At 39.8% G+C, this 27,726-nt stretch overlaps 1 protein-coding gene across 1 annotated transcript; it reads right to left on the reverse strand.

The window, feature by feature from the left end:
• Positions 1–1,487: 1,487 nt before the first annotated feature.
• Positions 1,488–27,085, reverse strand: camk1a (calcium/calmodulin-dependent protein kinase Ia). The gene is made up of 12 exons (XM_084745168.1): positions 26,925–27,085; positions 25,015–25,133; positions 12,721–12,852; positions 10,901–10,975; positions 9,195–9,333; positions 8,974–9,100; positions 8,601–8,676; positions 8,408–8,520; positions 8,249–8,327; positions 6,740–6,827; positions 6,406–6,580; positions 1,488–3,495 (listed from the first exon to the last, which is right to left on the reverse strand). The coding sequence occupies exons 2-12, from the start codon at positions 25,098–25,100 to the stop codon at positions 3,392–3,394; spliced, it is 1,194 nt and encodes a 397-aa protein (XP_084601294.1). The 5' UTR covers positions 25,101–25,133; positions 26,925–27,085; the 3' UTR covers positions 1,488–3,391.
• Between the last annotated feature and the right edge of the window lie 641 nt (positions 27,086–27,726).

Genomic DNA, 27,726 nt, shown 5'->3' on the forward strand with positions numbered 1-27,726 from the left:
GCTAACTAATAAAAATATGGCATTATGTCATGGCATACCTTAAATTAATAATGTTATGGTGTGATTCATGTCAGGAATATCAGGTGTTTTCAGCCAGCTGTCGCAGAGATAACTGTCTCATTTTTCTTCTTATCAAAACATTGGCTTCCTTCATCAGTGTCGTATATTTATAAGATGACGGCGTATCTTAATCCACAGTAAAACATCCCCTCCTCACTGTATGGCTTTAGTACTGTAGTTCACGTACTCAGGGGGACACCTGTAGAACTTGCACACTGAAGGCTATTCCATGGCAGACAGATGATGTTTAAAGCCCCATGATATTTTTTTTTTCATGTTTTGTACTGTGGCTGGCACTGTGTAAAATTAAAGGGATAGTTCGGATTATTTAAAGTGGGGTTATATGAGGTGCTTATCTATAGTCAGTGTTAACCTACAGTAGATGGCGGTCAGCACGCGCTCAGTCTGGCGAAGCAGAGAAGTGTACCAGCATGGAAGCTAAGTAATGTACTGCTATGGACTTTGTCAGCAACAATATTTTATTTATTTTATATTTATTTTAAGCACTTAAAAAAGGTAAACTGAAAAAAAAAACAATATTGCTTTAACTGCACAATATATTTAGAATATTTTCACCTCATTAGTTTGTTGTCAGACAGCCTTTTCTGATGGGAAACTGCTGATATATGTGCCAAATAGTGCTCTCTTCAAAGGGACCAAACTCCATAGGTAAAAACACTGGAATTGTGTGTCTGCTGCTGCCTCTATCTGTTAGTTTGTTTGTGTTATTGTGTGACTTCAGTGAATCCAAGTTATTCTTTTAAAACACCAAAGTCACACAATAATACAAACAAACTAATGGGATTAGGACTCAAGCTACCAAGGGCCCTGCAAAAGTGCTCAAAAGATTTTGGTTAAGAAAGGTTTTTTTTTAATGTTTTTGCTTATAAATTCTATTTTTCTAAAAATCCACATGCTAAAATGGCATCTGAATGCTTAATTCAAGAGTGTCTCAGGGCCTCTACTCTAACCTGGACTGTTCAATGATCTTACTGCACATCTGCAGAAATGATTCGGGAAGACAGTAGGCAACTTAAGCAAAGAAAACTTAAGCAAAGCTACTCCTGTGTTGCTGAAAAAATGAGGGAGCAAAATGATACCGAAAGATAATACCAACCCCAGCCACAGCTTGTTCACCCTGCTGCCATCTGGCAAGAGATGCAGAAGTATCTGCTGTTGTACCTCCAGACTTCAGAACAACTACTTTCCTGAAACTGTGAGACGCCTCAATTCACCCTCAGCACTCCACCATAAATAACAGTTGATATTTATGACTTTTAATGATGACTATGAATTTCTTTGTGGATTGAAAAAGGGGAAGAAGGATGTGCAGGGCCCCATGCTTGCATTTGCCTTATGCCCCAAAATGACTGAATCTGTCCCGGTAAAATGACAGATTTGCGTGGAGTCTGTTTGCCTTGGTTTCCCATCACAAAAGACTGTCTAATGGCAAAGTAAAGCTCTGAAAATATTCTAAATATAACCTACACACATAAATTGATATTGATTTTTTTCGGTGGCTAAAATACCTTTAGTTGCTGAACCTGTCTGCCGCAGGACATTGCTCAGTGTCTGTGCTGGCACCCCTCTCTGCTTCTCCAAACTGTGAGCATGCTGACCCATATCTACTGTAAGTAATACAGTGACCACCAATAAGTACCTCATACAACCCCATTTCAAATAATCTGAATCATCTCTTTAGGATATGTGTATTTTTTCTGCTTGTGCCTGGGTATCAGACAGGGAATAAACAGTTTAAGAGATTCTACATAAGCAACAGCAAGAAAACCGACTGAAAAAGGAAACATCTGAGTTGTAAATAAACATAGTACAGGAGAAAATGTCACTCAGTTAGAGACTTGACCATCATAGTCAATGCAAATGATAAGTCCACTGTGCTGTGTTGTACTTTTGTCAACAACATTACTTCTGGTGTTACTCACTTCACATTATATAGCTCAAAATTACAGTATTACATCTTTTTTTTTTCAATACAACAGAGTAATAATAATCATGTGTGTTTATACTAATTGATCATCATTCATGTAAACATATTTAACCAGGTCATGCAAACAGTAGACCAAAACTTCTTCCACTAGAGGTGCACAGCACAGAGCAGGCGGAGCACCCAGACTGAGATCCCTCCGACTCAGCATAAGACGCAAAGACTGACAGCGGGGCGGACGCTTGCCAGGAACAGAACAGGGAGGATGAGTGTGATATTAATATGATTGTTTTCTTCCCATGCATAGAGGAGTCTTAACATGAGTGCAACTCCTCCTAACATGAAGGAAAAGGTCCGATTCCTGTGATTTACGGACTTACGGGGATCTCAGTTTGAGCCTCTGATAACAGAACAGCCATAAAACAAAAAAAGAAAGAATGATATTCATACATTTTCATTGTTTTTCCCCAACAGAAGCATGCAGACACTCCAGGTCAGAACCGCTCTTCACAAACCCAGTCTGAGCCAGAATATAGAGTCCAGAATCACCCTCCACTTCCCAAAAAAGGCTTTAAACAAAAGTAATAACACTTAAACGTGACAGAAACATCTAATATGAGAAAAAAGACAAGAGTGACCAAACAGAACAAATGGGCAGGTGGCATCAGGAGTGAAGACATGCCTATTCAACTAAACAGCTACTTGGTCAGTGACTGGATTGTGTCACATTGATGGGTAAAGAGTATAAAGACATGCAGGAGTAGCTTTCAGTACTGTTTCCCCCCAAGAAAGCTTTTTTTTTTGTTTTGTTTTTTTTTGTTTTGCCCTGTCTGGCCAGATTTTTGGAGAAAGCTGCCGGTAATGTAGAGCATATGAGCCAGATGGATGTAGATGGACAGTAATTGCGGTTAGAGGTAGATGTGACAGATAATGTGAGGACAAAAATAATGGAGAAGACAGCCTTTAGGCCACTGCCTCGTCTTTGATGAAGACTCCAGAGGCTTCCTGAAGCTAACATCCAGAACCACTTCTTGTAAATGTGCACGCTGTCTGCTATAGCTGCACAGAGGACAACTACATGTTAGGTTGCTTGGGGGTTTATTTTAGGATAATCCTGCAGACAGGCCCTTCCTTTCCTTGCATTCTGTTGTGCAACAAAGTTAAAAAGTGTGTTTATCTTAAGTCAGGATGTGTTTTTTTTTATTATTTTGGACAAAGACTTACAGTATGTTTCTCCTCCACACTGTGACAGTGACCTGCTCACTGTGGATGTACTCTGGTGGGCACTGCCTGATAACTACTCTGCATTCCTGGCCAGACTGGGCGGGCGGGCGGGCTCTGGGCGCTCCAGGGATACAATGTCACCATGACAATGGGAGGCTGTGCTCAGACGCGACTGGCTGGCCTGCAGCAGTAGGTGCAGCTCCTCAGGCTGTCCCGATCTGTGCTGCCCTCAGTGCTTCCACGACGGCCATCTTCATAGTGGGACACTGGAGATTAGAGCAAAACAGGGAACATGAAGTTAAAATGAATTCTGGTATTTGGCATTTAGGTGTCTTCTCATAATTGTGGCTATTCCGACAGTGGGTCATGATACCTTAACACACACTACCTCCTTTCTAAAGACAAAGAAAATCCAACAACACATATCAGGGTATGCAGCGAGAACCTTCTAACTAGGGTTACCATATCTTTAAACGCCCAAACTGGAACCTTTAAGTGTTGCACGCATTCATGCACATGCACAAGTACAAGCTTATGCAGACACCACAAGTGTTTTCATCCAGATGGAGGACAATTGTTTCAGCACAAAACTCACCTACTGAGAGGATAGGTCTAAAACAAAATGACTTTGGTTCATCTGAAATTAGTGGAATTGACAATAAAATGTAATGTGGCTACAGCAGGAAAGTTAGTAAATCAGTCTGAATTGATCTTTGATTGAATATGGGTGGTTCTTACAGCTGTCCACTGCTACTTTACATGGTGTGACAAGCTTCTCCTTCAGTTCATAAAACCCCTGTAGCATCTGAAAGCAGCACAGCTGACGTGTTGATAAATCTATAGCCTCTGAGAAGTGTGACGCCAGAGTGTAGTGCTGCTATGCATGTTGACTGTGTTTACCTTAAGTAAATCACCTGAAAACAACACCAGACTGGTCCACTATAACCATATAGACCTCTGCAGAAATCAGATATTCTGCCTATTTATGAAGGAGCCATCTGGTTACCAGCTGAATCTCTTTTCATTTAATTTTCATTGTTATTATGGTAACTACTTGATGGAAAATCAGACTACATCTGTCTTTGGGTGATTTCTGATGTTGTGTGTTCATGTCGTGATGCTTCCTGAGGTAAAGCTTTCAGCTTCTGTCATATGCTCCTGTTAAACTTACAAATAAATAAACTTACATTTTGCAGAAGCCATTTAAAATGTTTGTGTCTCACTAAAAGTAAACAGCTCCCTGGACTGGATATTGTCTCTAACTGCATAGACCTCTACATCTGGGGCAACCAGCCGGCAAACCAAACAGCTGCCTCATCATCTGCACACTCTGGTTTGTTTACAAGTGTGAGGCTGTGGGCTGATGTCAATTTAGCGAGTGTGCATGCTAGAGAAGCAAACAAGAGAAGAACATTGTCATGTTCTAAGGACATTCAACAAAACTAACTGTTTTTTATAGGCCTATAGGAGGCCTACTATGAGGACGCATGTATGTCCACAGATACAGTGATACCAACTATGCACCTACGACAAATTCACAGCTCTGATGAACATTTCTGTGCAAGAAACTTTTCACCTCCCCAAAATCAATAGTCTGGTGAGTCAGTCTGATGGATCAAATGTCTATCTCTGTATATGCTAAGCAACACTCATGATCACAGGACATTTCTGTAATATCTGTTTAACTCTGTTTAAGTAAAATCTCTATATGAAGTTATAAATAATAAATATTTGTTATTTCTGTGGATGAATATAGTTTGCAAGATGGCTAACTATACTGGGAGCCTGGTGAACCAGCCAGTTGACCAGGAAGAAGATCACTATTAAGTTAGCAAAAACAGCAAATCCTGGGTGACAATTTCTGTTTGCTTTCAGTAACAAGTGTTTGATATATGGCGACTTGCAACTCCTTGTATTGATATATGTTGTAGAAGTATGCATGGGATCATGTGAAAGAGGGAAGATGGGGAGGACGAATGAGTGTGAAGAGTCATAGAGGGAGCGATGAAGCAGAGGTGAGTGGATGAAGGCAAGGAAAGTGGGAAAACTGAGATAAACAGGAGAGGATGGGTCAACCAGGTACAGTGTACATGTGATTAGAGGTTTAGCTTAGATGTAATATTGTTCCTGCAGTCGGTTAAAATGTAAAAAGGAAAATTTTCAAACAGGGTCTTATTTCTGTGTAGCCGTTCTAAATTTGGTTGTGCTAACTTTGCACTCACCACCCCTGTTGTAGAGATTCGGGAAACACGGATAACAATACAACACAATTGAGGCTGATCCCCCTCGCTGAGTCTCTTCTACACAATGTCTTAAACCAGGCTAATCCAGCACCCACCTCTAATGCCACATTCACATCATATGGGACAGATTATAGAGATGAGAAGGATTTCCCACCACTTGCAATCATTCAGGTCACCAGACAACTCAAGATTGTTTTGACGGCTGTATGATTGCAAAGTTGCCCCCAAGGTTAAAAAACTTTGAATATGTATCACCATATTTACTAAATTAAGACCCTGTTCACACCAGATCACAAGTGGACGGCACTAAATACAGTACTAGTGTAAACAACCACCAAGACACATTGTGATCTGATCAGTCAAAACACTTCCCAAAGTCATCTGAGAAGCATGTAGCACGACCACATTGTTGTGTAAATGTGATGCATCTCAGATAAGGGCATAACAGGAAAATATGTGCAGGATGTGGCGGTCCTGCATTCTCTTGCATGTTGCAAATTACTTTGTCCTGCCAATGTCAACAGTTGGAATAGCCTCTATCTTAAAAAGTGTAAAGCTGATAGTTCTTGAAACATCTTTGTTTTGTTTTTTTTGCTAACCTGTGCAAAGCAAATCTGGCAAATCTCTAGTAACAGACATAATAACTGTGAGAAGAGCCACTTGACCTTCCAAAAGGTGGGCTGTCCTTATGTTCAGCCCACCAAAAAACATTTTTAAACAGGGTCTTTGGTGCACAGGAACGCTATTTACCAGTTAGAAAATGGGAATTAGAGTAACACTGATATCACATGAACATTGCAGAAATTCATCCACCCTTGATGTTTATTACATCATTAAACCTTTAACTACATACTATGACATAATTCTTGTGAGTGAAGAGAGCCACATTGTCTGAAACAACGTTTGTTCATTTACTGTGAACTGATAACTTACAGCTCTCCTCCTCCCCATTCCCCAAGTCATCTTCCTCCTCCTCCTCCTCCTCTTCCTCTGGGAGCAGATGTCCATGGCAGGGACTGGTGGGAGTAATCTGACTGGGTCCCTCGAGACTAGTGCCCAGCTGCAACTTCCGCATGTGGCGCACCACCGCTGTGGCATTAAATGCTTGCTGCATGAACAGACAGAGGGAGAGGAAGGAGAAACCGTCTGTGCCTGACAGCTACTGAGGGAGGAAAACAGCAAAGGCGTACAAAAAGTGCTCCAGCTCCTGCCAATCTTAATTCTGCTCTTTCAGCAGGTCTCTCTATGATTGAGCTGAAACACTGACCTTCCATTTACTTTTGGCAAAGTTCTTCTTGATTTGAGCGCTGACAGATTCATGGATATTCTTGTCCAGAGCTGTGTCTCCACAGATCCTGCAAAGTCAACAAGAAATAGAGAACTTATAAGCACCTGAGGCACCTGACAGGAGCTTATACTACCTTATTATTCACTGATTAGTAAAAAGACAGATCGTTAAGAGTTACAGTCATTTTTGAAACAAAAATGCCAAACCTAAGGTGGTTCCAGCTTCTCAAATGTGAAGATTCAATACTTATCGTTGTCATACATATCATGTGAATATCCTGTAGTTAGTTCTGCACATTTGGTTGGATTTATTTTCCACAATATGTTTATTGTCGTTTTGTTACAACATCCCATACAGTTATATACACTATCAACACTTTGAGACCACAGAGGTCACACTTTATTTTACAGTACATAATAAGACATAACAAGCTGTACTTTGTATCGAATTAGAGAAAAACTAGAAATAATATGTTCTTTATTAGACAGTATTAGAGCCTTTATTAGACTCTTATTAGCCTTTAATAGAGGATCATTTGGAACACATTACAACATAACTGTACTGTAAACTGAAGTGAAATCACATATCTGCTATTTCCCCTTTTGGAAATAACACATGAACCAGATCTACCAAGTAAAGGGCAAAATTATGTTGTGGTAATGTAACGTAATGTAACGATTTGTATTTTATGCACTTTTGCACAACAGTGGGAAATAATACACTTTAGTTTACAGTGCAGTTCTATTGTAATGTGTCTCTGATATGACATGACACACCCATACCTGTACACATTCAACTTGCACTGATATCTGATAAAATGCAAATGAAACAAATTATTTGCCTACATTGTTTACAATATGTATAGGCAAAACATACATTTGCATTTGTTATAACAATGTCTATCTGCCCTTTGTCTTTCTTATATAATATGGTATCATCTGCAAATGATGAAATTGATTAGATTGATAAAAGAAAACATTTCAATATGTCACCTTGGGCTGTGGGAAATTACAATGTGCATTTTTCAATACTTTCTGACATTTACAGACAAATAGTTCAATCGTTTAATTAAGAAAATAAACACTAATGAAAATAATTGTTATCTGCAGCCCTACAGTTGATGATTTTTCAGAGTGGACACTTTTTTAATCTTATCCGTAAAATAGTAAAAATAGAAAGATGGCTGTTGGCCCAAGGTGACTTCAAATTATGTGTTTTGGTTGATCAGCAATCCAAATCCTAAACATAATCAATTTACACAGTTATAACACATGTAAACGCTGCAAATCCTCACATGAAGCTACAGAATGTTTGGCATTTTTGTCTGATTAATGCCTTAAAAATAAATATATTATCAAAGTAATTGTCTTAATAAAAAAAAAATTAGTTGGTTTGATCAATTTATGGACAAATAGTATAGTAGCAGTACAGTAGTTTAGATAATTTTTAAGATATAAAGATGATAAGTAGTTTATCTTCTGTTTTTACCATGGATGCTGGAGTGCCTGCTCACATGTATATCTCTTCAAAGGCTCTTTCTCCATCAGGTGACAGATGAAGTCTTTGGCTGCAAACACAAATGAAGTCCATGTTGTAATAGTGCACTGTATCTGATCTGTCATAGGTATTTTTAATAACTGGTAATACCTGAATCTGAGATGTCATCCCAGTACGGAGAGTCAAATTCATACTCTGCTTTCAGAATCTGCTCAAATAACTTGGCATCATTCTCATCGTAAAATGGAGGATATCCACATAACCTGAGGGATATTGGATCATAATCAATACTAGAAAAGGACCACTTTGCATACTTGTCAATGATGAATGGGCTCAGACTTACAGAATATAAGAAATAACGCCTATGGACCAGCAGTCCACTGCTTTGCTGTACGGCTTCTGAGCGAGCACCTCTGGAGCTGTGAAACAAACACACATTCAGGAAAAGTGGAAAATATACGACACGGAGCAGCAGTGAGGGGGGATTCAAATACTCTTGACCTTTCAGTAATACCATGTGATCTGACAGGTCAAGTTAAACAGGTAGAGAGCACTTCTGAAACACTTGCAATTGACTCAGTAGTGGATGAAAGAGGCTCTCACAACATGATGAATAAAGAAGGGGATATCAGCTGAAACAGCAAGTGCTGAGCTCACATGAAAGAGAGGGGGGGATGTGAGGAGAGACTGCATGACCAGAGAAATAAACGCCTTACCCACGTATCCAGGAGTACCGCAGGCTGTAGACATGACGCTGCCCGTTCCCTCAATCTTTGACAGTCCAAAGTCACTAATCATGATTTTGGAGTCTTCATCCATACTGTAATACAGTAAATTCTCTGGCTGCAAAAGACAACAAGAGTGATCAAAGAGGACAGTTTGCAAATGAGAAAAAAGGGTCAACTGTCTGTATCTATGCCTCTGTTTTCAGTGATACCTTCAAGTCTCTGTGGACGATCCCCATATCATGGAGATATTTGACTGCATCCAAGATCTGGTGGATGAGTTGGCTGGCATCTCTCTCTGTGTAGAAACCTTTCTCCACGATCCTGTCAAACAACTCACCTCCAGATACCCTGTGGACGGATATCATAGAAAACAGCTAAATATTATAGTCCTGTACCTTTAGAGGTGAATATGGCAGGCTTTAGATTTAACTGAGGCTGCAATTAAAGGACCTGTGTGCAGGATTTAGTGACATTTAGTGTTGAACTTGCAGATTGCAAACACTTTGCCTCATTCTTCCAAGCTTGTATTAGAATGGTGGTAGTCATGAAAAAGCCAGTATCTTGAGGCAGTGTTTGGTTTGTCTGCTCTGGGCTACTGCAGAAACATGATGGTGCAACATGGTGGCCTATATGGAGGAGGACCTGCACCGTCATTCTAAGGTGGCAACAACACAATAATTGTTTCTGGCGATTATACACTAATGAAAACATACTTACATATTATACTCCACTTCTGCTATATTCTGCCAATAAATGTATAGCAATGTTATATTTAGTGATGCTGTACTCACTCTCAACTTCATCATGATATTATGATACACAGAGATTTGTGGCAGTGGTTCATTTTCTGTTGTGCTTAAACCCCAAACTGCTACATGGCAGTGTTTGTATCTATCTTCACTCTACTGATTACATAAAAAGTAAAGTAAACTTTTAACTCAGAATTATGCATATGGTGGTGTATTCTTCATACTATGATACTTTTCCTAAAATTGGATTTAAAAATTGCAATTTACAATTTGTATTGTACAATGTATCACCTTGCTTACAGTATCGCAATATATTAAATAGTAACCCCTATATTGTGATATGTATGTTTATGTTTCAGATCCTTGCAAATGCACAGCCCTAATATATATAACATTACAATGTGGAAAAAAAATGGTTTTACATCTTTAAAGCTCTTTGAGGGGACACATCAGGAGAAAATTACACTAACTGAATGTTTGTCAGAAAATGACATAAAAAATGAATAAGTGCCTTGGAAATATTTTTAAATGTCTTGCTTTGTTGTCCCAAAACCCAAATATATTCAATTGACAGCACTTTACACGAAAAAAAAAAATCAGCGAATAGTCTCATTTAAGACAAATTAATTACTCATTAGTGTTGTGCACGACCACGTGAAAAGAGTGTGTTTCTTGTACATGCTAATATTTTTGGTGACAGTTGAACTGAACGTTTTTATTTGCAACTACTGAACATGAACGTGAGCATTGTCAACTCCCGTCAGTTAACAACCCTCACACAATATTTATTTATTTATTTTTTTCCAGCACCTTTCTTGGCTTTTAAAAGTAATCTTTGACTCTATAATAGCATACAGTAATTCATTTAGTTTGGGAGGTGGGCACTGACAATGATTGGGGACTGGCTCAATTTTGAAAAACAACAGCTTGGATCAGCTCATTTAAGAAAACTGAAGAAGTTAATACGAAATAGTTCATTTTTTGGGACCACAGACTTCAAAATTCAAAATTGTGAACTATGAGTATTCATTTTAATCTGTGTAAAGTGTAAACTTGCTCAACGCTGTTAGTCAAATAATTGTTTCAGCTCTATTTCACTGTAAAAATGCCTCGTAAATTCACATTTTCTAACATATAATTGGCCCTAAAGAGGGAGAAGAACTCACAGCTGCATGACAAGGTATAGATGGGATGTACTTTCGAAGATGTCCTCCAGTGAAACAATGTTGGGGTGCTTGATTCTGAGGAAGATAAATAGAAAAAAAACATCAGATAGAATATGTTACATTTTTAATTGAGCCACATTTCTCTAATGCTTACTGTCAGTTGGTCACCAGATGGCATTCTTGCTGCATAATTCAAATTTAGAGAGTCTGTTCTCTCTCTTCTTTGGAAAGCCCTACAGTAAATTGGGATCAACCCTGTGTGCTGGCCCTGCTCTCCTGAAACACAAACTGGAAAAGCCTCTCGGATCATACACAGAACAGCTTTGCACGCAGCCACTCGCTCCTGCTCAGAAAGACAATGACCAGTGTCTGCAGCTGGAACCTTTAACAAAGAGCAGATTTGGAGATTAGAGCTACAGGGTTTGACAGAATGACTATAACAAATGTTATTCTCTTACACGTACAAAAAAACAGAATTGGATCGTTTATTGTTATGAACGAGCCAACAGACAGTCAAGCATCTCTCTTGGCTTTCAAGTAGAGTTGAGAGCATAAGAACCCACCGTCGCTATAACACATCAGCAGCTGAGAGCAGCTAATGTGACTTTCAGTAGAAATAGAGAATCCCTCTCTGTGTTTTTATTATTATTTTTTAACTTTCAACTTTTCTGATGTATCACACTCAAATGAGTCTAAAGGCCCTTAGAAATAAAGGTGCTAACAAGAACAGTTAAGGGTTCTTCAGCTTGTCCCCATTGGAGAACCATTTTTGTTTCCAGGTAGAACCTTTTCTAAAGGTTCCACTTAGAACCCCTTCAGAAACTTTCATTAAGAACCCTACATAAAGGGTTATACCTAGAGCCATCTGTGAAAAGCTTCAACCACAACTTCCCATCAGAGGTTCTACAGAGAACCCTTCTGTAGTGTAGTGTGCAGTGTAACCTGAAACCCTCTCTAGGGGTTCTATCCAGAACCTTTGCACCTTCTAAGAGTGGTAACAATAACCCACCCTGGCGGTTCTACCAAGAACCATTTCATATTCCAAGGGTTTTATTGAGAACCCACCCAGGTGGTTCTACCAAGAACCCTTTTATATTTGACATGTTTTATCTAGAACCCACCCAGGTGATTCCACCAAGGAACCTTTTATATTCTAGAGGTTTTATCTAGAACCCACTCAGGGAGTTCTTCAACTATTGCAACAAAGAACTCTTTCTTCTCAGACGGGTACTTCATGGAACCCTCAGTCTTACAAAGAACTCTTGACAAACCCTGTTTTCAAAAAAGGGTTCTGAAGCAGCAAATGGTTCTGGGTAGAACCTCAGCCCTTCAAGAAGAACCCTTTTGGACCCCTTACTTCTAAGAGTGTAATGTGTAATAATAATTTTTGTAAAAACAGAGAATCCCTCAGTGTTTTTTTTTCTGTCCAAACTCCACTCCATCCATTCCTCTGTATCTTCATCCTTCCATCAACCCCCCCCCGCCCCCCCCCCCCCCTTCTCTGCACTTCTCCACCCTCTATGTCTCTTTCTCTTTCTTCAATACACTGCTCCGGGGAACTCCACACCATCTCCGCCTCTGTGTGCTGTTGCCCTGGCAACAGGGACACTAAAAATAGGTCTATCTTCTTTACTCCTGACATTTCCGGTGCACAATCCTACTGTTTCTACTGACACCATGCATTTAGTCGCCCATTCAATTGACCCCTTGCATATACGTTCAGCATCTGCACATGCATTGTTGTAAAGAGGCTCCACCGCCTAATTCCTCCCTCCGCTGGACACAGCGCTGGCGCATTGCTAGGAGGGCCTCAAGCTCACCTGTGTAGTACTGCAATCTCATTTTCAATGTTGTTCTCTTTGCCTTCTAACGCTTTCTTGGGGATGCACTTGATGGCCACCAGCCTCTGGGTCCTCTTCTCCTCTGCTAGAACCACCTCGGAGAAAGCTCCCCTAAAACACAGGCACACACACACATGAACACACACATGCACACACACATGCACACATTAGAGAAAGAAAGAGAAATGTGTGGGAGAGTGAGGTGAAATGGACAAGATCGGAAAGCTAAAGTAGGATTCTTCTTAGGCTACAGGCCATGATGGATGGATGAGCGTTACATAAAAGACAGTACAAACAAGACTGAAAATTCAAAGCTTTAAATGCAGATCATTTTTAATTCGTCTTGACATTTGCCCCCTTCAAAAGGGGGTAAATGCAAATCCCAGAACTTGAACAGTCTGATAAGTTCAGAAAATCATATCACTTAACTGTCATGCAGCCTTTCAAACGAAGAAAAGACAATTCTTTTGTTATATGACCAGAGGAAGGGCACCCGAGTCCTGGATTTGACTCGAGCCAGACTTGAGTCACAGATTTGAGGACTTGAAACTTGCTTGACTAAGAGACTTTATTTGATTTTGACTTCGTATTCATGATTTGAGACTTGACTGAGGTTTAAAAGGACTTGATATTTAGATTGTTGTCTGTCTGTCTTTTAACTGATTTACTTACCATGTGTCAGATGTCCCTGGATCTTCTCTGTATTTTAATGCTCTGTCAGCTAAGTCCTTTAAAAAAACACTTGCATATGGTGGTGCTTTTATAAATTTGCTGCCTGCAATTCCAAATGGTTTTATCTGTCCTTTAATTGTGTTTTGTTGTTCACTGATTTTATTATTGAGTATCAGTGTTAGTGTTAATTTTTTTTTTTTTTTTCACATGCTGTTTACTATGTATTTCTGGGTACTTGCGCTGCACTGTTTGGCTCAATATACTGCTTTCACTGTTGTGTATTTATTTTGGTTTACTTGCTTTACTAAGTGTGAAGCACTTGCTCCACTGCTGTTTTGAAACGTGCTATATAAATACATCTTACTGTTAATATTATTAAATGTGTAAACCGGGGTAGATCCTCAGAATTGTGGATGAAATGACTTGACTTGCTTGATTGTCACCTCCATGGCTTGGGACTTGCTTGAGACTGCATATCACAATATAACAATATCCTAAATCTACTATGATATCTTGTCTCACATCACCATATCAATATAATATTCATATATGGCCAAGCTCTATGATATTAGATATTTTTGTGGCCTCCAAAAATCTGTTTCACAACTAACCACGACACAAGAGCTTTTAAAAAAAGATCTGAAAATACCCTCCAATCAGCCATCTGTGTGTGTGTGTTTGCATGGTGTGTGTGCTTGTGTGTGTGAGTGCTGTTTAGATGAATAATTCAAAATGGTGACATTACTGAGAGGTTTTTGGGTGGCTGAGAAAAAGGCTCAGGAGGTGAGGTGAAGCAACAGTCGCATACAGACATTTATAGTAATATCAGCCGCTTTTAAAAAAGAGAAGAAACTATTTTTAACCTGTTCAATAATAGATATATTAAAGTGTAGCGTGGCTGTTTCTGAGGGAGACTAGACTGCATTATGGATTACGGTGGTGGTGAGAGGGAGAATAGTGTGTATTTACACAGTCTCCCCACAGGAGCGTGGGAGGAGGCTCAGGAGGAGGCCTCAAAGCACAATCATTGTTAGTAACCACAGGGATCCTTTACATGCGTGTGAAACACCGCTGTCATGCAATACACAATGGAGGTTCAACGTTCATGTTCTAGCAAATATTCCCTCATCTTTTCCATCTGTCACACTGCGGTGCGCATGACGAGTCCTCAATCTGAACTTCACTTAAGTCTGCAACCTTAAATAAAAGGCTGCAGACCTCACAGTGCCGTTGCCAAGAGCAACTGTGTGATAAGGAGGCAAACATCTCTCACTTTCTGTTTATTCTGCTTTTAATGGTTATTAACAGTTAATTACAGAGCAGTAGAGGAGTTATTGTGCACCCTCTCTCAGCACACCTCCTTTCTAACTGGATTTTTTTCCATCATCAACATGGCATAATAAATGCTTAGTGTGGATCTGTGGTAATCCTTGAGATGGCTTTGTACCGTGGCCATCTTGTGCTCAACGAACCAGCGCAGCAGAAACGTTTGCATAGTGAAGCTGATGCACATGAGGAGAGATGATTCTCTCGCACACACATCTCCGGTTTCATATTTAAAAAGTCCTTAAAATAATCTCATAGTGAAATCACATAAAGCTCCAATTCTCATCGACCCATAAAAGCATTTTAATGTGTTTAAGTCTGCAGCATTTGCAGCCCAGGTTTCCTCAGACCGTCAAGAGCGTTAAACTTCTATTATTGGCAAGTAATAATCTATTTAGTGCTATTGGCTGTTTCAAATAGAAGGGTCAATGAGCCAAGACTGGAAGACAGACGGAAATTGCCCTATTTTTTCTGATAGGTGAAGCAGGTGCAATTTTGTTTTACAATGTTTCTGTTTCTGGACATGCATGGTAGAAAAAAATCCTTGTTTGTTACAGGGCTGCAAAATGATTATTTTAGTGATTAATAATCTGGTGTATTAAATATCAGAAACTAGTGAAAATGCCTATCATGGTCTCCCAGAACCCAAGATGGGGTCTTCAAATGTCTTGTTTTATCGGACCAACAGTTCAAAACCCAAAAGATATTCAGTTTACAATGATAGAAAACTGAATACCCCTTCCCCTATCGGGTGTGTAGGAGAAACTATAGTAGCCACAAAAAATGCAAAAGTATCTAGAACCAGTGTTTGGTTCGTTCACTCTCGGGTAATGTAGAAACATGATGGTGTAATATGGCGGACTCCATGGGAGAGGACCCACTTATTCTAAGGAAACAAAACACAGTCATCTAATTTTCAGGTGATTCATTTTGACATATTATGCAAATAAATCTCTTAAACATTACACACTGGAACCTTAAAATTGAGTTATGAAATAATTATTCAATGATAAAAAAAAAAGGCTGCCTGTTAATTTTGTCCATCGACTAATCAATTAATCTACCTGGTTAGACTCAAAATGAATCAATCTGAGATGAGGACACATAATCACATGAGCTGCTTTCTAAAATAGTTGTGAACACTGTAATATGGTGCAATGAGAGCAATGATACCCTCCAAAACCAAACCAACCAAAACACTGCTTTATGTAACAGACCCTTAACTTCATAACAACAGTGACAACAGCAGCAATGTAGCAACAATATCTGTTATTATCTGTTATTGTTAATTTTCTCCCTGGATGTATGGTTTGCTTGTACAGCAGTAAATATTAGATCACACATTTTGTCTTAAATTCATACTATGAACCGATCCATGCTTTCCTACTCCTATAAAAGAAAAAAATGCTTGCACACACACTTGTCTACTGTCGCCGCGAGAGACGTGGTAATTAACCATCTAGTTGCTAATTTCTACTTGGAGACATAGTAGGGGTGGGCTCTCGGGGGAGAGCAGTTGACGCAGAGGAAGAGAGGAAGCTACTGTAGCTACAAACATGTCAGTTTTAACATTACAGAGGAGTGAAATGATATTTCTTCAGTCTTAGATTGTTAGTTTCTGTATGCACCAGCAGTGAGCAACATACCACTGAAATATTGACACATCATCATCTTATCTATTTTATGCCAATAAAATAATCCTGCCATGCATCAAACAAATTCAAATAAATAAGTTTTATATGAGTCATTGGTCTCAAGACTCATAGCTGATGCTTGGCTGTTTTTATGTACAGGAATAAGATTGTCACAGCGTATTTTTAGACATTTTTTACATAATGTCATAAACATCACAGCATGAGACAGATGGATGGATAGATAGATAGATAGATAGATAGATAGATAGATAGATAGATAGATAGATAGATAGATAGATAGATAGATAGATAGATAGATAGATAGATAGATAGATTTATCTATGGAAATTGTGCATCTGTAGCACAGTGTCTGCCCCAAAGCCATCAGCACAACGTGAACATCACAGCATGGGTCACACACAAACACACACACACACACACACACACACACACACACACACACACACACACACACACACACACACTGAGTTGTTGCTGTAATCCCAGCTGTCCATATGGGAAAATATTGATTCACACATTCTCATATCACTGTCAGTGTCTCACAGTGCTTCACTATGATAAGTGTGTCCTTATATTGTTGTCTTCCATGATGACAAGGCTTCACCTGACATATTTTATTATGAACTTAACATGATGGTCTGTTTGTAAACTAGGCTTATGAAAAGAGAGCTGCACTATAAGGTGCAGACACATACACTACGTGACCATTGCATGGTATGACTATTTGACTGGACTCTCTCCTTTCTTACTAAGTTCTTACAACTTGGGTTAAAAACAATAATTTGTTATATTAAGTTGCAAAATTACTGTAATACATAATAAATATCTTAACTAGTCAAGAGTTTGAGAATGTGTTAACTGGTTACTAGCGCTGTCGAATCAAAAGCAGTCAACTACGCAAACTAAACAGGAAGTTACTGTGACATCACAAGCTGTGTAGCATATCCAAAAGTTAGTGTTTTAAGGGGGTAAAGGATATAACTAAATAACTGCCAATACATGTAGGCTGACTTATGACTTATGACTTCATTTATTTGAATGCTTTGATGGAGAAACATGTGTTCTACAGTTCACTTTAGAAAGAGAAAAAGGAGCAATTACAAATCCATCTGCTACAGCATCACAGACAGCACCTTGGATTGATCAATAAAAAGCACTATTACTGGTTAACTCCACAGGGCATGGTGTGACTGTGCCGCGTTTTTTTCTTTTCACTTTTTCTGTGTCTGACTTCTTGCCCACTCAGTCTGCTCTGTGCTAACTGATGCAGCATCTGTCCAAAAAGCCACTTCTGGGACGTGACAAGGTGCTGCTGCTGGTGGAATCACAAGCATTGTGTAGAATGGCAGCGATCAGCTCCGGCTGCTGTGGCATGGCTTTTGCATTTTGGTAATTTAGCTAACAAGGGGGGCTGGAACTTGTAGTCCTGGTGAAAGTGCACGGTAACAATCCATTTGGTGTTCAAGGTCAGCTAATGCATGAATTGATGATGGGCATAAATAGCTACATCATCAAGTGTACGGAGCCTTTGACGAACAGACGTATTACCTGCCGTTTTCAATTAGCACATCCAAGTACTCAAAGCAGATCATACTTTGTGTTTTTTATTGTTGTAACAGAGAGATTGTTAGGTTTGTGATCAGCTGTGCAGCCTTTACATGTAGTAGTTTTTTAGTTTAAATAACAACCAATCTCTATGAAAGAACAGTTTTTTGTATTGTACCCTGATTTAATTTAGTTATGGATACCTTTCCACTTATTTAGGATAAGTTTGAAAGAACAGTTGGTGCGACCAGTTCCTGGACTGGCCTCACAGCAGCCACACGAATAAGAGTGTGACATAATTAAAGCCCATTGCGCTCAAAATGATGGATGTGTGCTGCAATGGCAAGCATTATTCATAATGTTCTTTTTTTTTTGTTTTAGAGATACACCATCAATCAGACAGAGCCAGGCCCCTTGGACCTGTTGCAGACAGCTACGAGCATCCATCAGTCTATTGATCTCACCTGATGCAAGCACTGCCTTCAAGCCCAACATGCCTCCAAGTCCCAAAAAAAGCTTTCTCTTTTTAGCCTAATCCATTTTGTGTGTGTGCTTGTTGGGTGTGTGTGTGTGTGTGCGTTTGAGGGAAACAGACAGAAAGAGAAGAGTGGATACGTGCGGCCAATACAGTACAATCCCAAATCCCAAACAAGCTTCTTCAGATTCATTCTTACACTGACATCAGTATGAAAAATAACTTTATATCAACAAGGCTTGGGACTGGATCATTCACTGACAATTGTACAACTGTAGATTTTCCATTTACTCTACTAAAATCATGTGTAGATCAAACCTCTTAACTCTTCTGCTCTTCTCTACAAACCCACCAGCATAAGTGCTTTCCAACAGTGTTTTGTAGTACGTAGTCAAAATGTTTATACTTTTATCATATGCCAAATATCTATCTTTGAATTATCATTTAGGTCCATCCTGTTAAAGCTCAGTTAACTGAATCAAACAGCATATTAGCAGCAGCTCTTTCCACATTTTTATTGTATCATGTAACTATTTTGTTTGTTGAATAGTTCTATCATGTAGAGATCTGAAAGGAGAATTGAGTGTCAGCAGTATATTTATTTAGTACTCTGTTGTGGATGTTTAGAGCTGTTTTTACTGCTGTGCTGTGGTCTGAAATTATTCTGTTAACTGGCCCCATGCTCTTCATTTCTGTCAGATAAGCTGCCAGCTGGTGAGGATATCTCTGTCTGCAGGACTTGCAAACTGAACTTATGATCATGCATCAAGATTACTACTCCTAAGCATTTAAGTCCTGCCCCAACGTCCTTTTTCATACATAAACACATCAAACTCAATCAACTAGATATCTAAGTAATCTAAGTAATTCACCTGGCATTTAATCAAACTGTAAGAGGAAAAGACATTCATAATGTCAACATCCACGCAAGACAAAGTTGTCACAAAGTTGAACACTCTTAGTAATTACGCTGATTACAACAATAACCCATAACAGCTTCAGTAATGGGCGCGCTGCTCTGCGCTCTTCACCTCTCCACAGTCTTTAACAAAAACTCTCTGGGTAGACGGCCTCCGGTTTACAGCTAAGAAAACCTGAGTAAGCAAGAATCTCACCACATCTGTTTTGCCTTCAACTGACACTGAGGTAGTGGTGCCATATTCACTCTGATCAGTCCACATCCTCACGACTCTAAAAAGGCCGCAGATCAACCAGTCTTTGTTAGCTTTCCTGGTCATGCCAGTGGCCACCCCAGGGTTACAGCATGAAAACAATAAAGTGGTGATGACCATACCAACACCTGCAGGCTTACTTAACCAGATAAGCTCTTAAAATGAAAAACGTACCTCAATGATAACATCAGCAGGAACCCCCTTACTAACAAACGAAATAGAAAACACGAAAGATTAACTCACCTACTCCAAACTGAGCCGCAGACGAGCCCCTATTATGTTACAACCAGCTCGAAAGCCGAAACATAAAGAGGGATACCGAATTACATGCAAAAGGATATTTCATTTATTTACAGAGAGACAAAATGGATAAAACAAGAGAACAAACACAAAGCTGGGTCTTGGGGCAGGGAGTTGAGAGAGAGAATAAGGTGCTTCAAATATAGACCCAGCCTCACAAATATAGTTACACCTTTATCAGAGGTATATACGTCTCCTGTCCTGTTCATTTCATCAGCTGTAAATTACTTTGTTAAACGAGAGAAGTGTTAATGGGGATAACAAAAAAAGTCAAAAATGTGTGACCAAAGGGTGACAGCCATGAAAACTGAATTTTTCATCCGCTACCTTGAGGACAGCTTGTCCTGAAGTGGACTCCGAGCAGAGGTAGAACTCTGAGGATTAGCTGGATCTGAATATAATATTTCAACATAAATCAATTAACTTCACACACTGAATTCCTGGATAAAGCTCCTCTGTAATCTTCTCTCCGAGCATAAGGAGCTTTCCGTCAACACACTAATTCTGCCCTCTGCCAGGTCCAGCTATAGTGACAGGAGGGAAAGAATATTACTACGGCTTTTTTCCCCATTTTCTTCTGAAATATGAGAACATGCCATCCAATTCACTCGTTCAATCCTTGTTACATAACCTTTTAATATCATACTTCAAATTACAATCACTGTTTTAAGTTCCTGCGAGTCTTAGTGGAATCATAACAGAAGTTATCAGCGTTTAGCAGCACTCGTGAATTCTCAAATATACAATCTGCTAGTCAAAGTGCATTTCATACAGCACACACAGCTCTGAGACGCAGACTGATGGAGTCTCATTTGATGTCCTCCTACAGCACTCGACACAACCAGACAGCCTCATCATCTTCCCACCGCTATTTCACTTTTTTGGATGCTAACCAGAGTTGTGCAGTCATTAAAATCTGATTCTGTGCAGCCTCTCTGGGGAAGCAGGTGTGATTCCAAGAAGAAAGAAAACAACCACACTCCATATGGCAGACTCGTGTCATCACAGGTGGACGTGTGCTAGGTCACTTGTACTTAGTTTTGAGGGGGTGGAGAGGTGCCGCCCGACCATCTGGGCTCAGCGCCGTCCCCCCGGAGAGTGCAGTCACAGGTCTGTGTGAGTCCAGCCCTCGCCATTACTGACTGGAAGGCAACCTTTACCCTGCTGGTTGAAGATTAATCTTTCAGTATACGGCAAAATGAAAGTGCATTAAATCAAAACATAAATATGATAGATTTTGGATTCCAGATGACGTGGCAACAACTAAAAGTAATCAGGGTCGATTAAGGACAATACAAAATATAGGTTGCCACTAGATCATGTTGCGTTCATGAACTGGCATTGAACTTGAACTTTTTCAGACAAGTCGTTTCAGGAGCGGGTTTATGTGACCTTTCCTTTTATCTTAAAGGAACAGTGTGTCTAGTGTCATCTAGAGGTGAGGTTGTGGATGGCAGCCAAATGATTAACACTCACCTCACCCTCCCCTTCCAACTGTGTGAAAGAAACTATGGTGTAGGGGTTTAATGGCACATTGTTTTGGATCAATACATCCAATCAATGTCCAACAATCAAATATTATCGAGACAAAGTGAAAATATCAACATATATCATCATCTTCAAGATACACTTTGTTTTTGAAAATCATATGGCATGTCTGTGTCTTAAATGTCTGGAAGAGTTCAGTCATAAAATTGTTGAAACACATCTTAGTTGCTTTTTCTGAGTTTGCATAAATGTAAATCACTGCGTTAAATAGACACGATATCGTCTGATGTCGACTGCAGGAACCTGAATCGAAATCATATCATGACAAAATTTTGTGATATCAGCAAATATCATATCGTTGTCCAGAGAACTGATATAAGAACATATTGTGATGAGACTTATGATTTACACTCCTAGATTATAGTGGACAAAATTGTCACGGTTGTCATTATATTGCAGTATCATTAAAATATGCTGACAATGTTCAAAAAGCACTGATACATACAAGGAATACATTAATCAACTTTTATATTGAAAGCCTCAGAGCAGTTTCAAATGGCACCATGTCGTTTTTGATGTCAGTGTTACTAATGTATTATCATTATCACTGATGCCAAATAAACCTACGTTGCCACAGCACCTGTGTCAGGGAGACGGCTGCCAGCTTTGGTTGATGTGGAACAGTAGTTAACACAGTAGTTATCACAATAATTAAAATTTGAAACGGTCATACTAACTGTCAGGAATTTTGTTGTGGTTTATTGTAACACCGATTATTGTTTTATCTCTAATAGAGACATGGTGGTTCAACATGGCAAACTCCAAAAAACGAGGACCTGCGCCCTCTGCAAATAGAAACAGCTCGTTCTAAGGTAACAAAAACACATTGATTCTTAATTTCAGGTAATTATAGACTAATGAAAACATACTTATGAATATATTCTGACAATAAATCCCCATAGAACATGACATACTAGACCTTTAAGAACACATGCAGATGATGAGATATACATAACCTGTTCCTCCGTCTCTCATATCCCTCCATTCAATCATTACATGAGCTGAGGACGGTGCAGCTGATTTTGATACATTCATAGATAGACGGGTATTGTGGAAAAATTACAGGTTTCATTGGTGTTTGTGTATATGAATAAGTCGTGGGCAATAAGAAAGAACCACGGAATTAAGTCAGAATTTTGTTTCAGAGAAAGTGTCATGATGAAACGTGGGCTTCAGTGCTTTCATACAAAGACAAAAATGTTCACACACTGAGAAGTGCAGCCTTGTATCCATTCAGGACTCATCCCACTCCCCTAATAATAATAAAAAAACAGGACAAAGCAAACATGAATGGCAAACTATCTAAAATCATCACCTCTGTGATAACAGTCATGCACATTCCACATTATACACATTACTGTACGCTATCTACAATGGTGTGGCAGGACCGGCTTAGGTAAGTGATTGGTGCTGGACAGTAATTTGTGTTGAATGGCTAAAATGAATCCCTATGTGAGAATCTGTCACTATCTATACAAGTCATATTGTTTTGATTACATGAATTAATGTTGAATTTAAAATACAGTTACTCATGTTCACAAATGTTGACATTATGTCCAAGGCAGGAAGAGTATTAATCATGTTTCGTAACAAACTCATATGCAACCATGCACACAACAACAGTCATGGCTGTAGTGAAGACAGTTTTAAGACATTTGTATTTATGTTTTGTGTTTTGTATTTATATACTCTGCTGATTACTTTGCATTCACTTTTGACTGGTCAACTAATGAGACTGTAATCCTTGCAAAATGTTTTGTGCTGCTCAGAAGAAAGTTAAATTGGCCAGGGAATTAATGCATTTTTGTATAGTTGAGTCAGCAGCCAACAGTGGCCAAAAACAAGACAAGTCTGAGTCAAAATAGGCACAAGTGACAGCCAAGCACATCCAAAATGTCAGTCAAGCTTCTTGAGAGACTCCAGCCTCAAGACTCAAATCAGGCAGCCCTGACAGCATGGGGACAGACGGGGGAAAAATGAGTGGTGGGCGACTTTTGACCCCTCGGTTTCACCAGCTCTCTGTAAATTGTGTATGTACTCTGTTACAGGCAAGTACCTGCCAATTACAGCACACCCAGCAGACTGCTCATGGCAGCTTCATTATACTTTGCCTCAAACTCCAACCGGTGCTGGTGTGCTGGAGCTCAGCCTGGCCTCATTTTTGCTATTTGTCAAATGTTTTTGTGGCAATTTAAACACAATGTGATCCATGTAAGAACAACAAAATCTCTGAAAATAAAGAACAGATTTGAAGGACAGGCCTCTATTAACCCACATTTAAAGGGTAAATCCAATAATTTTAAACATATTTTACATATTTTGGGGTTTTGATCACTAATAGGTACAAAAGTGTTGTGTCTTTCAATAACACAAACAAACAAACTGATCGAGGCAGCAGCACACCAGCGACTCCCATGTTCTGCAAGATAAAATTCCTGTTTTTATCAATGGAGTCTAGTGGCTTTGAAGAGAGCAATATAATGGCTTCAGTTCCTGACAGAAAAGGTTCTCTGGGATTCTTTCCATAATGTTGTCAGACACTCAGAATAACAATCTGAGTCAGTGCCAAAAACAAACACTTTTAGAAGCCGTACTTGGACGAGCACATTTGACCCCAGACAACATTGCAGCCATTTCAGGCTGTCTCTCAGCTGCCAGCTGAGCCGATCTACTAAACCAGTTCCAAAACATTTTGTAGCTATTACTCATTTCAACCCCAAAATATGTAAAAGTGGGGCCCAGGTTTTCAACTCATGAACAGCTCTTTTGATTCTGTACTTTTAAACACCCCCTTCATCTATAGTTTACATAATATTGTAGGACCAAGGTGAAACTGACAGAAGAGCAGGAAAAAGTCCCAATGACAAATCTGTCTGCTACTTCAGTACAAAGGGCAGTACATGATTTATCAATACACAGCACAGTTAGACTACTGATATGTCAGAGCCACGGTCGGGGCCGTAGATTCTGACTTGCACAAACCTCAGTCAGATAAAGGATTAATGAGTCAGGCAGACTAGACTAACATGTTGAACTAAACAACCCCTCTGTCTCTGCATTCTCTCTCTGTTACCAAAGGGATGGATGTTAACAAGGGGAATGCATTTCATTGTCGTTTTGCTAACAAGGGGGATGGCATCCTCCCTAATCCACCTTCAAATTGTCTACTGGGACTTACTGTTTAAGGGTCAATTGAAACTAAAATTATATTTGAAAAAATCAAGAACATAGACCTGGAGCCACAATAATACTAAATAACAGCACAAACAGTTGTTACTAATGGTAGGTACCAACTAAGGTCCCATTGTCTTTAGCGTAGCAGAGACTTTCCAGTAAGCTGAATGGGACAAAACCTTAATTCGTATCATCGGTAACACCTTTTATGTTTACCCTACCATTTCATGTCAAAATGGCTGCTGTTAAAAATATCTAGGAGGAGTTAGTTAATTTTCCAACTGACAAAAGCTAAGGACTTCAGCATCACTGAGGGTCTGGGGCCACTGGTACAGATGCACACTTTGGCCATTTCGTAGTCCAGCCTTGCCCCCGACAACAGCACTTATGTATCGGTGCAACTTACGTTCCTAGCACTTCTTTGAAGTCATAATGTTCTTTGATGTCTGATGTCTTCTTTTTCCATCCATTTCCATCCTCTCCAAGAGGCATCCTACAATGCTGATCGGATTCGCCACACTACAGCTATGGGGCAGAAAGAACAGAATAAAAACAGTGAATAGACTCAGAATACATGCACAGTCAAGTTTGACCCACCCCATGTGTAATCAAATCTAGATAAATCTTTGATGATATTGATTGGACCAGTGACGTTTACTGAAAATAGGTGTTTAAGACCAAAATTCCCTCAAAGTGAAGATGGCTTTGTGAATTTTTAGGTATTTTCTGCTGCCGTCTCTGCTACAAACATTCCAGCACACAGCGGGGAAATAGATGAGACTTGACTTGAAATATTACACAGCAATCAATGGGCACTCTTGCACTGTTTAATGTAGTCAGTTAATAACAGAATAAAGGCTGTGAGAGATATTCTGTCTCTGCATCACTTTAAGATGTCCATTACAGTTTGGCTGACTGATGTGATGGTTGCATAATGCCATAAAATAAACCATTGATTTTCCTGATTAAGTGTTCTAGTTATTGCAGCTCTTGCTTGCATTTTTTAAGACCACCAAGTCTGATTGGACAGGATGACAAGAGGACAAGTTATATTTCTTCTTATATGCATCATGACTGATCAATAAGCCGAAAGAGTCCAAATGAAAACAGTGAAGCCCTGGCCTGTACTGCAGTCTCTTATTTTTAAAGGCAAGATGCTATTGCCACCAGACAATGCTATTTGTACCCAAGGAGGATAACCAATGTGGCTATTTACACCTGGGTGTGGTAGGAAGAAGCTCCCAGTTACTACTCGCACCTGAGGTGTAAATAGCGGCTATTTACTGACATGAAACAAACCATGATCTTTTTCTAAACGTAACCTGTGACTGAAAGCATTAAATAATTATTACAAAAATGTAAAATAATAAATAAACTAAGACTAAATGTTTGAAATCAGCACTCTGTCGGTCAGTTTTAGACAGCCAAATAGCTGCCGTGTGACTATTCTCACTCAGGTGCAAAGAGGCACTCCATTTGGGAAAAAAAATCTTTGCTCTTGGGTTGTTCTTTATTTCATAAGACAGGATAATAAAGACAGAAAACGTTCATAGGTCTGAGCATATGTCACAAATGTTAATGAATGAATGAATACAAAAACAGTGACAGGAAAAACATCAAGACAACAATAAACCTGCGCATCGATAAGAGGAGATGACTACTTCCCCCCAAAAGCCACAACAAGTACCTCTTTGCTGACAACCGGCCAGGCAACAATAAATGGCAACAAATAGCAGCTTGAAAGTAGGGCAAACAGTGCAGCAGAGACAGTCGCAAGGAAGGAAGGGGACCATGTACCGCCTCAAAAAACAAACGCATGGTCAGTAGAGGCAGATACCAGCTGGGGGACCTGTGCTATATTTAACATCTCAAGCTTGAAACAATTAGGTTACTCTGAAAGAAAGAAAAATCTACAAATACCAGAGCTGTGGTTAAATGTAACTGAGAAATATTTACTCTGCATTGAGGCTGCAGGGCGTGCATGACAAGCAGGAGGGTGAATGGAAATTAAAAGCATTTTGCCGGTGCAGTGTGTCTGCAATAGAAAAAAGAGTCCAGTAGTCGTGTCAGTGATCATGCATGTATGTATGTATGTATGCTACAGAAAGAAAAGGCGGTGTGGGTGTGCGGAGCGTACTGCAGCGCTCAAGGGTATGGCAGTCAAAAGGAAGGCAAGACAGCAGCATCTTTAGGTTAAATCAGGAGGCTGCAGACATGCGACACTAAAAGCTTCACAAGTTTTACTGCTAACAGAAAAACTGCACGATCGGTGACGCGTTTCAGAGGATATATGAGTGTAGAAAAAGAAACACATACCTAAATGGCGATGTGTAGCTGGACTGTGCTCTCCTTCCCTCTGGGAGCGATGTGGTTGCTGTGCTTGTGCGCAGCGCTGGGTGCGCTCAGACTTCTCCTGACGTCAAGAAAAGCAGACGTCTGTGGACGTAGTGCAGCAGAAAATCACTCACTGTTCTCTTAACAACGTGATCTCAGATTCACCTTATGATAGCCGAGCCGCCGTCTGTTATACGTGAACAGCTTTTCGGTACATCTGCTTGTTATTTTCTGCAAAGCTTCCCGCGGCGCGCTTGGTAACAGGCTCCTGCTGTAGCGGCGGAGTGTGCAGACAATTTTAGAGGCTTTTCAAAACAACCATAACGTGTCACTGTGAATAATTTATCATACAGCGCTGACAAGGCACACGCACTGACAGGCGACCTGTATAAAATGAAAGTCTTTAAGTTTGTGCTGAAAATAATATGCCGCAGAATGAAGGAGGGCTGGTGCGTTTAAGGCCAATAGGCCCTGCAAATACACTTGCAGGAAAGTAGAGCTCTGATTTTCCACTAATGTGGAGGCAACGCCCTGATTGTTTCTCTATCACAGCATCAACACCGTCACACACGGGACACAGTCCACCTTGACACTGGCTGTGGATGATCTGCGCTTATCAGTTGTGTTTGATGGGTGGGATCCGGCCACAGGGGCGGATTTAGTCATTTGGGGGGGCTTAAGACAAACACAGACACTGGGCCCTCTTCATCCCTTGTTCTCCCTCTTTTCATTCCTTTAATGAATGATGAGCTATAAAAATAAACTTTTATTTATGATGGAGTGC

The sequence above is a fragment of the Lutjanus erythropterus genome, chromosome 2 (genome assembly GCF_056507025.1).
Source record: "Lutjanus erythropterus isolate fLutEry1 chromosome 2, fLutEry1.hap2, whole genome shotgun sequence".
NCBI classification, from domain to species: domain Eukaryota; kingdom Metazoa; phylum Chordata; class Actinopteri; order Lutjaniformes; family Lutjanidae; genus Lutjanus; species Lutjanus erythropterus.